Source organism: Cupressus sempervirens, chromosome 6 (assembly GCF_028749045.1).
Source record: "Cupressus sempervirens isolate cs-2001-9-10 chromosome 6, ASM2874904v1, whole genome shotgun sequence".
Taxonomy (NCBI): Eukaryota; Viridiplantae; Streptophyta; class Pinopsida; order Cupressales; family Cupressaceae; genus Cupressus; species Cupressus sempervirens.
Genome location: NC_143123.1, coordinates 134,255,356 through 134,267,942, shown reverse-complemented (window position 1 = coordinate 134,267,942; position 12,587 = coordinate 134,255,356). Strand labels below are relative to the sequence as shown.

The 12,587-nt window shown below is 37.8% G+C and overlaps 1 protein-coding gene across 1 annotated transcript in view; it reads right to left on the bottom strand.

Annotated features, from left to right (window-relative positions):
- LOC149551581 (copper ion binding / methyltransferase) overlaps positions 1-12,587 on the bottom strand; it is a 284,272-nt gene that overhangs the window by 235,683 nt on the left and 36,002 nt on the right. The window contains exon 3 of the mRNA XM_089787094.1: positions 6,353-6,426. Coding sequence (XP_089643220.1) covers positions 6,353-6,426 — 74 coding nt within the window. The remainder of the gene's footprint in view (positions 1-6,352; positions 6,427-12,587) is intronic.

Below are 12,587 nucleotides of genomic sequence, written 5' to 3'. Positions count from 1 at the left end.
AAGGCTAGAATGAGAACCTCCCTGAAGTCATACCTTGATGTCTTTCCTCTCTAACATTCTCCACAGCTTTTGAACCAACACCAAAATTGGAAATCACTTTATAAGAGAAAGGCAAGCTGCCATTTGTTAAGTTTCTACCATGTCCTACAGGACCTACTTCACTTTTTGAAAAAACAAATGTTTACGCATGGATTGTTGAATAATTTCCCTTGAAGAGCTTCTTTGGCTCTACAAGCAGCAACCACACTTTTAAACTGAACAAACACATAAGCCCGACCAGGAAATGCAATAACGTGTTCAATCTCACCAAAAGGAGAAATAAACTCTTCTTAAGCTTATTTCGTCCACTTTCATGTATGTTGGAAAGCCTATCCACAATACTTCACTTGGTTCTGCATTCCTATCTCCTTATATTTCTCAAAGAAAGAAGCTTCAGAATTAGGACTCAAAACTTTTGAATCTCTAGTACCTAACAGCCCTGCCATATCAGAAAAGCACCTCTCATCTCGAAATCTTGTAAGATCATCCGTATGTAGAACTGATGATGGATGACTATCCTGTATATGTTCTAACTTCACTATCGTCCTTCAATGCCAACGCAATCGCTTCCGTGAAATGCTTAATACTTGCACTCCATTCTTCTATAACTAAAAGACCACATCCGATCACCTTAAAGTTATGTGAATAGCAAAAGGAGCTCGTCCACCAATGATTCTACTGAGAGTTAAAATGAAAAATGTTTGGAGCTACGTCCAACACTCCACAAGGTTGTCATCCTATGCTAGCAAACGATTAAAGTCACCTATTTCTTTGCAAATTCTCCAAGTGATTTTTTTCTTCTCCCCTGAGAAATTTGAATGCTGTAATCTGTTTTGCAGATGGCGTTACATGCAAAAATACCGACTTCATTCCATTATTCCCACTTCTGCCAAATATGCACCTCTCCAGCGCTAGTAGTACATGACGACAATCGTTATTACCTCTCCACGAAGCAATACAAACTCAAAAGCGTTAACCATTCAAAACGCATAATAAAATATGCTTTAACGCCAACAACTGAAATATTTCCGTTTCCATGCACTCCTCCATCCAATTGTTCAACAAACACGATAGTCTGTTGGAAAAGTAACGCACACAATTTTCATGTGTCGGTTACTTCCAGATGTTTGACGGTTCCCATACCAATCCACTGAAGATGTGTGCTTTTAGCATGTATTCCTTTACCTGTTTGGAAACCTCTTCATGCCGCGGTTAAAGTGCTTTTGTTCCCACTATCGCCTTCAACAAATCCTAACTTGAAGGCAGTTTGAAAAAAGGCAAACCGTTTCACTACACCCACTGGTGACGGTTCCTCTATTCGGCTTGATGTTACAAGCTCCTACGTGGACAAATATACAATCCTGTGACCTCCACGATATCAGTCTCCTTAGGTGTTATAGTTGGCATGCCTCTCAACTCGTGTCCCTGAGTGTGGTAATCTCCTTATTGTTTCCTCGTCTTCACTCCATGTTATTGAATTCCCGCTTCACAACATCCTCATCATTTCCATGAGCAACTCCTGAATATGCGTAACGCTTTATTGAGTGAGATTTTACTGCTCTTACCTAGAGGCAACTCGAACTCTATCAAGAGGAGAACAATTGTTCAAAGCTGCTTTTCTACCAGGACTTCACTCAGGATATAGAAACGTTCACAAAGTCTTGTGATATAGAAATCTCTAGTCAAACTATACTCCACGCTATGAATACCCTCTGCACTTGTTTTCTCTGCTTACAAATTGGATCTGTGCTATATATCTTGAGTTTGATAATATACTCTGACAATGGATACACCACAGAATAAAGTTCAACAATGTTACACGTGCAAATGCTCAACGTATCATCGAGCCTTATTTGCAAATCTCTTAATAGATGAATCACTGCTAAGAGAGCCTGGAAGATTTTTTTCTTTGCTCCTGACCTGATGCAAGAATTTCTTGTATTCTTTCTGGCCAATCTGAGTTTAATCTCCTTGCAAAGTCCGCAACCTCCTTGTCGACTTTTTCCCTCATTACTGGGTTCAATTCATCATCATTGTTAACGTCATCATCAAAGTCACCTGAAAATCTCTCATCACTAACTTCTTCAATTCCGCTTATCTTATTTGTATTTGATTCACTAATAGCATTCTCAAACTCATAACAGATTACTTCAGAACCGACCTTTAAGGAAACCCCATTTGCACTGCCTAAGATGACATCTTTTGCCAATCTCCCTGATAGAAATAACAATACTTCCTCAAGCACTACACGCAGATAAAACTAGATTCAATTTCACCTGTATGGTAAATTATTCAAGACTTGTAGCTTGAAGCCCAATTTCAAAGTCTCAATGCGATTGTCTGAATAACCTTCACAAGATGGCAAGATCAAAGGCTCTGATACCACCGTAATATCCCTTTCTTAGATATTTGCTGATTTCTCTTTAAAACAAATTAACCAAAACTAAAACCTTGCAGATGTCTTGAACACAAACGAATACAGTTCAACAGCCAATAGATGTTTAACAAGCTTCTTCTTAATAATAATATTCAAACTCAGAAATAGACAAATGGAATACAATACGATGTTTGAACCAGAAAATTTCTTCACCAAATGATAACCAGTTCCTTTCAGCTTATATTCAGAATTCCAAGCATAAGCGGATGTAATACGAACAGCAATAAGAAACCAGTATTTTCCCAAATAAATCTGTTTGCCTCAGAATGATATTAAAGATTCAAGCATATAAAAATGTATTACAAATCAGTAGGATAAAACCAGTAGTCCTTCAACACTCCTAAAAACATTATTGTATTATATAACAGCAATACAATAACCGGTACAAAACCCCAATCCTAAATAAAGCAAATTTAACAATCAAATTGGAATGGTAGGATAGGAACTTGTAAATGCAAATGAAACACCTGAAGTGATGTTTCCCGAGACAATGGGTTTGCGTCCACTGCCTGCTAGCACGAGGGGCTACGTCCTCCAACTAGCTAAAAGCTGAAGCTTTCTGAGACTCTTGTAAGAGAGGAAACTGAACTGAATAATAAAACCAAGCATACCCAAAAGTATGAGTCTCATCTCCTTTTATCTTCACAATAGTGACTCTTCAACTTCTCCCTAGTAAATCGTCTTATTCCTCCTCGTCCTCTTGTGACCACATGAGGTATTAATTTGACCTTTAATAATAAATCTCCAGGTAACATAGTCAAATTTATTATTGAAAATTCGTTCCTTCTTAATAATTCTAATGTCCCCAAAGAAGGGACATTACAGAAACTTTCTGAGAGTATACAAAGATAGCCAACGGCAACACAAACTACAGAACAAAAATAAAAATGGGTCCGAGATACATTAAATCAATCGGCCCATTACAAAAGTTTGGTTTATTATTTATTTTATAACGGGAACATTACAAGTAAATACTTCTTCAGGAGTTTTATCTCTAAGGTAAGAGTGAGGGCTTTTGCTTTGAATATAGACAGCAGTACAAGAGGCTTTTGCCCAAAGATAATATTCTAGATTTTGATCAAATATCACAGCTCTAGCAGCTTCTATAATTGTTCTATTCTTTCTTTCTGCTACCCCGTTTTGTTCTGGATTATAACGAACGGTGTACTCCTTCTTAATTCTTGTTTCTTTACAAAACCTTTTAAACAAATTTGAGGTGTATTCCCTTCCATTATCAATTCTAAGAGTTTTAATTTTATGTCCTGATAAGTTTTCAGTTAATTCTTTGAATTCTTTAAATCTCTTTAGTATTTCTTTTGATTCTTTGCATTTAAGAAGTAAATCCATGTTTTCCTAGAGAAGTCATCTATGAACAAAATATAGTACCAAAATCCTCCAAGAGAAGGAACAAACATAGGTCCACATAAATCTGAATGAATTAATTCCAAAACATTATTTGTTTTTCTAGTGCTATCACGAAATGGACTTTTGGTGTTCTTTCCCAGAGCGCACCCTTTGCATATGCTTGAGTGAACTTTATTTAGTTTAGGTAGACCAATAACCATCTTCTCCATAGTTGATAAGGTTTTGAAATTTAGATGCCCTAATCTTCTATACCATATTTCATTTATATCAGCAGCTTCATGAATTAAGGCTTGAATCGGTTGACTAGATTCTAAATTTAATTCATATAAATATCTTTTTCTCTGACCAATCAACTTTGCTTTCTTAATTGAGGAGTTCTTTGCCCAAGTTATTACTTTACCATCCATGAATGCGACATTATGCCCATCATCTTCAAGTGTTGTAACTAAGATTAGATTTCTTTTTATTCCTGGTACATAGAGTACACGTTTGAGGAGAAGAGAATTTCCTGATTTTAGTTTCAACATGCAGTTTCCAATTCCTTCGACAGAATGTGCTGAATTATTACCAATGGTAACTTCGCCATTAACTTTTTTTGATATAGAGTCTAATGCTTCTTTGTATCTTGTTATATGTCTAGAAGATCCATTATCAATTACCTATGCTTTACTTGAGATTTCATTTGATAGTGATGAATACAATACACGATTTTCGGGATCATAGTTATCTTCTTCCCTAGTAACATTTGTACATTTGACTTGTTGTTAAGAATTTTCAAGACAATTAGATCTTTAGTGTCCAAACTTTTCACCTCTGAAACACTTTATTTTGGATAGATCTTTCTTGGGTTTGCCATTCTTTTGATTTCCCTTTTTCTTCTTGAAATGCTTCTTCTTGCCCTTATAGGAGTTTGTATTAAGAACATGAAGTTCTTCATGTTTTGTTTTCAGTTTCCCTCCTTTCTTTAATTTTCTAGATTCTTCTTGAAGACAATCCCCCTTAAGTCTGTTGAAGTCAGGAAGTTTGTCTCTGGCACTTATTCCTTGTGCAAAAGTTTCCCACGAATCTAGTAATCCATCTATAGCCATCAGTGCTAGTTCCGTGTCACTAGTAATGGTTCTTATCTTTGATAGTTCATCTCTAATGCCGGCAACCCTTAGGAAGTGAGAATTCATTGATTCTCCTTTCTATATTTGTATGTTATTTAGTTGTCTTTTCATAACGAGAACTCTAGTTGCATTGTTGACCTCATATGCATTTAGTAATGCATTCATCATATCAAATGTTGTCTGATGTTTTGTTAGCATAGGTACAATATCATTCTTTACTCCATCTAATATGATCTGAATGGCTTTTCTATTTCCTTTACTCCATATGAATATATGAGGTTCAATACTAGGTTGTTTGGATGCTCTATCAACAAATTGTTTTACATCATTTCCTTCAAGAATCATCATGATTCTGAATTTTCGGGCATCAAAATGTTCTTTCCCATCAAACCTGTCCTCGGGTCTGATTGTGTATGCCATTGAAGATAGAAGATAGATGCAAGATATATATAAAGTCTGATTACTGAATTTTGCAGAGCCTGGGTTTGACTACCAAAGCTTTGATACCATGTAAAGTTTCTGCAAATTCTATGACTGAATCAGAGATTAGATTCGACCTTCTTCCTCTCCTTTGAGCTTGCTGTGAACAACTTCAAAGTATTGTCTTGAATTGAATTAGAAATATAATTCTGAAAATTGTCTTTTCTTCTGCAAGTTGTATATGGGCAGTATTGACTAAGAAGCAGACTATTTTGTGTTCTTGTGTGCTCTTAGACTTCAACTATACCCATTATAAATAGAGAGACCTAGGGACATGTCCTTACAAGGGACATGTCCCTTCCAAAACATTCTTTAACTAATCCTAGAAGTCGGCGACTTTTCCAAGAAACAATAAGTTTAAATATAACTTAACACAAAATGAGTTTAGTTAAATCCAAACTAATTCTAAGGATAGTCGCCGATATTCCTAAGAGGATAATGTTTAGATTTTGGATCACTCTATGTCATGTAAGAACAGATCAGACAGATCTGTTATCAGATCAGTAGGATTACAAGTTACAGATTTAACACAAAGCTTCTTCAGTGCACTTGATATATAGTTTGGAAACAAGAACAGCAAATTTGGTCAAGATGTTTATAATATTGCAATTAAGTTAAATGCCAGGCTATTCTATTTACTTTCTATTTACAGCAGTTATTGGATTACATAGCTTTAATCCATTTCTCATACATACTGTAACATAAGATTTCTTGTTACTAATTTGCATATTGTACTTTCTAGCTACTCTTTAGAACACTTTACACTGAGTGTCTTCTGTTCAGATGTCACAATTGGATCTCTCATCAAACATATGAAAAATCTAAATGCAGTGGCAGTGCAATTCATCTTTTACTGCCAAATTCATCCAATAAATATTTTTTAACATGTACAAATCTAGTTCTAAATGCCCCAAGTTCTTACCACAAAACTGAACCAGGACCAGAACCGAAATCCAATACTTTTGTTGGAGAGAAGTTTGGTAGTCTTCGAGCAACCTACAGACATTTATTGCAAACATCAAGGGTATAAAAAATGTAAGCACACGATCACCACATTTTGTCATTAATATATTAATAAAATAAAAATAAGTAGGAGATGATTTCCACAGCTAGTCAAATTGAATCACTACTCATGAAACATGGGTCATCGAGTTTGACTCAAAATCACACAGTTAAATCCTGATATTCACATCACAAAATAAAAATAAACAATCATTAGCATGTTTTGCTTAAAGTATTATGATCATTAACACCCACGTGATTTTTGGAACTCTGAAAAAATCCAACACTGAAGCAAAAAAGAATATTTTTAAAATGCATTTCATTTTCCATCAATATAGACAAAATAGTGAGTAAAATATCGTCATACATTTATCAAACAGAAAATAACAGCTACAACAGCATCATTTATCCTTAGTCTAAATGCACGCATTTCTATCCATGTGAATAAAATAGATAAATAGAATGACTTGCATGTTTATGAGAGGAAATGGTGGAGAGCTAAAGTTAGCTTCTCTTTACTAAGTCTAATAATATTCAATTTCCATCCAGTTCACCAAAATAAGAAAAACATATATAAAAGAAATCGGAAAGGTTACATTAGGCATATATATGCCCAGTCTAAATGAGCTTGATTTCCATCACTGAAACTAAGAGAGATCATGAATAAGTGCATATGCATAAATGGAGGAAAGCAAAGAAGCACCACATGGGCCATCTCTTTCTTAGAAAAGTGCACTTCATACCCTAGCCAAAAGTGTAACAAACTAGACCCTACCAAAAAAAACATCATGGACCCATGTTATTAAAAAAGAGTCGAAAAAGTCAGTAGGACTCACCACAGACTCAAGACTACTAATAGGCAAAGTCAACTCACCACAAACTCAAAAGCCAAGTCCAAGCAAAACTTGCCCAAAGTCTCGCAAGTTTCTAGCCTCAGACATGCGAAATTGGGGCTAAGGCTCGCAAGTCCTTGCCAGAGACACTCACATATTGCTCAAGACAACCAAGCAGATTCAAAACACATTTTTTGTTTTTTCAAATGTTTTTTGACACTAGGAAGGCCAAATTGAATGTAGTCATGAAAATGATGTGTGTAATAGAGTTCAATGTGGTTCTGAAGGTCTTAATTTGGTCTTGGTGGTAGGGCTTTGCCCCTCAAACCTGACAAGGATCACACCTGAGCACTATACCTAGACATTGCAAGGGGTGCCACCCTCATACACCCACAAGAGGCAATAACCCTTGACCCCATTGGGGATGTTGCCCCTTGCCCCTAGACCCCCACAAGGGGCGTTGCACTTAAACCCCACAACGGGCGCTGCCCCCAAACACCTAGAAGAGGAGCTACCCCTTGACCCTATTGGGGCGTTGCCCCCAAACCGCAATTGATTTTTGAAGTACACTACAACTTTGAGTTTTCATAGCACAAGTTGTTGTCTATACTCTTGCCATTAGCCTTTAATCATGAGCAAATATCAATAAATTTTATTCCCATATGTGGTACACTGTCATTTTTATTATTATTCCATGTATTTTATTAGATATAGTAGTAAACAACAGAGGTCCTATGTCAAGTTTCAATTATGGCTCTTATATTCTCGGAGTACATTAATTTATTTTTATTGTTTTGTAAAACTATGGTTTTCTTCTTTATTGAGTTCTTTCCTAGTCCTTTCTCAAGTTTTTGGCCGAGTTTGAGTCCTATTGTTGGGCTAACGATTTTGTCGCAAGCCTGAGTTTTCCAGCTATGACTAAAAGTGAGATGTAAATGTGAGCACAATTGTGTGTGGGGTAGATGTGAAAGTCTAGGATTTAAATTTGTCTCATGCATGCATATCTAAAGAGACAGAGAGATTGTATTGCTAAAGTTACAAGTATTTATGACCCAAGTATTAAGGAGCCACATTAGGTATTTGTACACTTGTCTAAAGCTACTTGATTTCTATTGATGTAACCAATATAAATTATTAGAACATAAATATATATGAAAGAAAGGTATCTCTTTCCTTTAGTCTAAACTCATCCAAAAATAAATTTCATGAAAACCTAAGTTCCTATTAAAAGCTTTAACAAACAAGACCCTAGAAAATAAAGCATGGACCTATGTCATCAAAAGTGAGATGTGAATGAGTCAAAGTGCACGTGGAATAGATATCAAATTTCAAGAATCAAATTTGGCTACATACATACATATGTATAGAGACAAAGAAATTGCAATGTTAGCACTGTGAATATATAGGATCCAAATATGAAAAGTAAAAATAACGAGATCAATAAAGTTTGATATATTATTCGTTCACAAAAACACAACACGTTGATGATTACCATGGATTATTTACAAAAAAGAAATTAGAAAGACATAAGGTGTATACACATGTAAAAGACCAAGAGGCAAACCAAATAGATGACACCGTTCAAAAGCTAGGGAACGTGGTAACCCTCCATTTGAGTTGAGAACTCAACATGGCAATGAGAACCCATGAAAATTTTGCAAAATATTTCATTAATATCCATGGTTCAAGATGGTATGAACAATCTTGTAGATAAATAAAGATACTCTAGCTCAGGAGAGTTTTCTTCTTTATTGAAACTAACTTTGATCTCTTGAAGATATTCTACTTCCTTAATTGTGTAGTTTCAAAAATCTTGTGGATGCAACAAATCTTTACAAATCATCTCATGTTTTATCTATTTTACTCCACATCACTTCAGCATAGTTCATTATGACTAAAATGAAGCATTTTCATTGGAAGAGTGTAGTGTCCCCACCATATTCTCGCTAAAAAAATGCAATCATTCCCACATGTATTTTTGACAAATAGTTCCCATACAAGTTTATAGAGTTATTTGTCAACCGAGATCAGATGTAATCCGCAATACAGAGAGATACAATCCAAAAGCATGCCTACGAACTGACTACAAGCCGTGCTAAAAAGCTTTCTAAGGGTGTAAAAAGTTAGCCGACAATGACACAAACTACGAAAACTAAATAAAATGGGTCTGAGATAGAATAAATCAATCAACCCGTTACAAAGATTAAATGAGTACATTTATTTTATGACGGGGACATTACGGTCCTCCCGTCCCAAAATTTGCTTGTCCTCAAGCAAGTGCAGTGCCGGGCGCTGGAGGATGTGTTCGCCTTCCCACGTTGCGTCATCCAGTGATAGATGTCGCCAAAGTACCAAGTACTCCCTCACGGTGCGGTTCCATAAGACCTTTTCACGCACTTTGAGAATCTCGATCGGTTCCAAAATGAGCTTTCCTTCCTCATTGAGTAGCGGAAGGTCAGTAGTGACTATAACATTTTTCCCTATAGCCGTCTTCAAACAAGAAACATGGAAGACATTGTGAATGCGGCTACCCTCCAGAAGTTCCAATTCGTACACTACCTCACCAATGTGACGGATCACGCAGTAGGGACCATAAAAATCGTGACTTCAGTTTCTCCTTTCCTGTTCCCTTTAATGAAGACTGTCGGTATGGCTGAAGCCGGAGATAGACCAGATCCCCCACTTCAAAGCTCCTCTCTATCCGGTGTCTGTCCGTGTACACCTTCTGTTGATTTTGAGCAAGTTTTCTTTCAAGCTCCTCAGAATATCCTATCCTTCCTGAAGCCAATCCTTCGCCCTTGGAGCGCGACTGTCGCCTAGAACTGTGTCGATGAAGGACAGTGGTTTGTGCCCGTACAGAGCTTTGAATGGCGCCATCCCAACTGACATGTGATACGTGGTGTTGTAGCAATACTCCCCGAGATGGATCCATTTTACCCACACGCGTTGTTGAGTTGAGACGTAGTTTCGTAGGTAGCCTTCGAGCCATTTGTTCACAATTTCAGTCTGGCCATCTGTCTGCAGGTGATAACTTGTGCTCGGTGATAATTCTATCCTTATCATCCAAAACAACTCTGTCCAAAAGATACTGACGAATCGACCATCCCGATCGCTAACGATGTTTCGAGGTAACCCATGTAGGCAAAAGACTTCTTTGAAAAATAGTTCGGTGACCTGTGCAGCCTGAACGTTTGAGGCGATGGTGAAGAAGTGAGCATACTTTGTTAATCTATCAACCACCACAAAGATGCAGTCCTTTCCGTTCACCATGGGAAGACCTATTATGAAGTCCATTGATATACTTTCCCACTTATGTTCGGGAATCGGCAAAGGCTGTAACAGTCCGGCAGGAAGAGTGTGTTCGGATTTGTTCTGTTGGAAAATAGTACATTCTCTCACATGCTGCAACACGTCCCCTTTCAGTCCCTTCCATGAGAATCTCTCCCGAATAGTTCTGTAGGTTTTAAAGAAGCCGGGATGTCCAACTAGAGGGGAGTCGTGCACTTCCTTCAGGATCTTCTGCTTCAATTTGGATTCCGGCACTAGGTAGATCCGATCTTTATAATAGATGATATCATTCACCACCTTGTACCGATCATCGTGGATGTGACCATCCATTATCTCACAGGCAAACGTATTCTTGGAATATTCTACCAACAGTTGTGCCTTCCAATCAGCTGAGATTTGTTTTAGTGAGCAGATGGTGGGTTTTCGGGACAAGGCATCTGCAACAACATTGTTTTTCCCTTTTACATATTCAATGTCCAAATCAAAAGACTAAACTTTGCTTACCCATTTTTGTTGTCGTTCATTCAAGTCCCGTTGCTCCAAGAAATACCTCAAACTGTTGTGATCTATACGGACAACAAACTTGGCACCAACCAAATACTGTCGAAACTTGGTCAGTGCATGTATGATGGCCAACATTTCTTTATTATAAATAGAATACAGGCATTCTGCTGGTGTAAGCTTCCTGCTCTCATAGGCGATGGGGTATCTGTCCTGCATCAGAACTGCTCCAATGCCCTCCCCAGACGCGTCGCATTCCAAAATGAACGGTCAGGTAAAGTTAGACAGTACCAAGACTGGGCAAGTGCTCACGGCCTCTTTTGGTTTATCAAATGTGAGTTGTGCTTCTTCATTCCACTGGAAAGCCCCTTTCTTCGTCAGATCCGTTAAAGGCGCACTGAGCTAAGAAAAACCTTTGACAAATCTTCTATAGTAACTGCATAATCCGAAGAACCCTCACAGATCCGTGAGTGATTTTGGGGGAGGCCAGTTGAGGATAGCCTGAATCTTCTCCTAATGCACTTGAACCCCATATTGACTAACAATATGCCCCAAGTACAATATCTCTGTCATACCAAACTCACATTTGGATTGTTTGGCGAACAGGGATTGTTCCTCCATGATACTCAGGACTTCATTTAGGTGCTTCAGATGCTCCTCCCATGTCCTGCTATAAATACGATCATCAAAGAAGACCAATAGATACTTACGCAACTGTCTGTTGAAGATGTAGTTCATGCATGACTGAAATATGGCAGGTGCGTTGGTCAGACCAAACGGCATGACTAGGAACTCATAGTGTCTGTAGTGGCAGCAAAAGGCCATTTTCTCCACATCTTCTTCCCTCATTCGGATTTGATGGTATCCAGAAGGGAGATCTTTTGAAAAATAGACCGCGCCATGTAGGTCGTCTAGCAACTCATCTATCCTTGGAATGGGGTTCCTGTTCTTTATTGTCCTTTTGTTCAAAGCGCAATAGTCCACACACATGCACAACATTATGTCCTTCTTGACCAACACCACGGATGACGCGAACGGGCTAGAACCGGGATAGATCCATCTCTTCTCAAGCAACTCCTAAATCGTCCGTTCGATCTCATCCTTGAATTTCTTGGGGTGGCGGTACGGAGTGGTTATGACTAGTTTTGCCCCTGATTCCAACTCTATTGTGTGTTCAAACCCCCGATGTGGTGGTATGCCAAGTGGAATATCCATGAAAACTTTTTCATGCCTTCTTAAAATATCCTAAAGCTCATCATCCTGTGTAGGTGTTCGGTGCCCCTTCATAGGTTCCGTTGAGATAAAACAATGTGTAGCCCACTCAACATCATTGTGTTGCAAGACTACCTCGATTCGATGTGCGGAAACTTCCTTCGAACCTTCATTTGCCATCCCTCGGAGGACAACCTTCTTTCCATCAACCACAAAAGTGAAGTCCATTCGCTTGAAACTCTGAGTGTACTCATCAAGCGTCTCCATCCACTGTATGCCAAGAATGACTTCCATGTCAACAAGATCCACTATGAAAAAGTC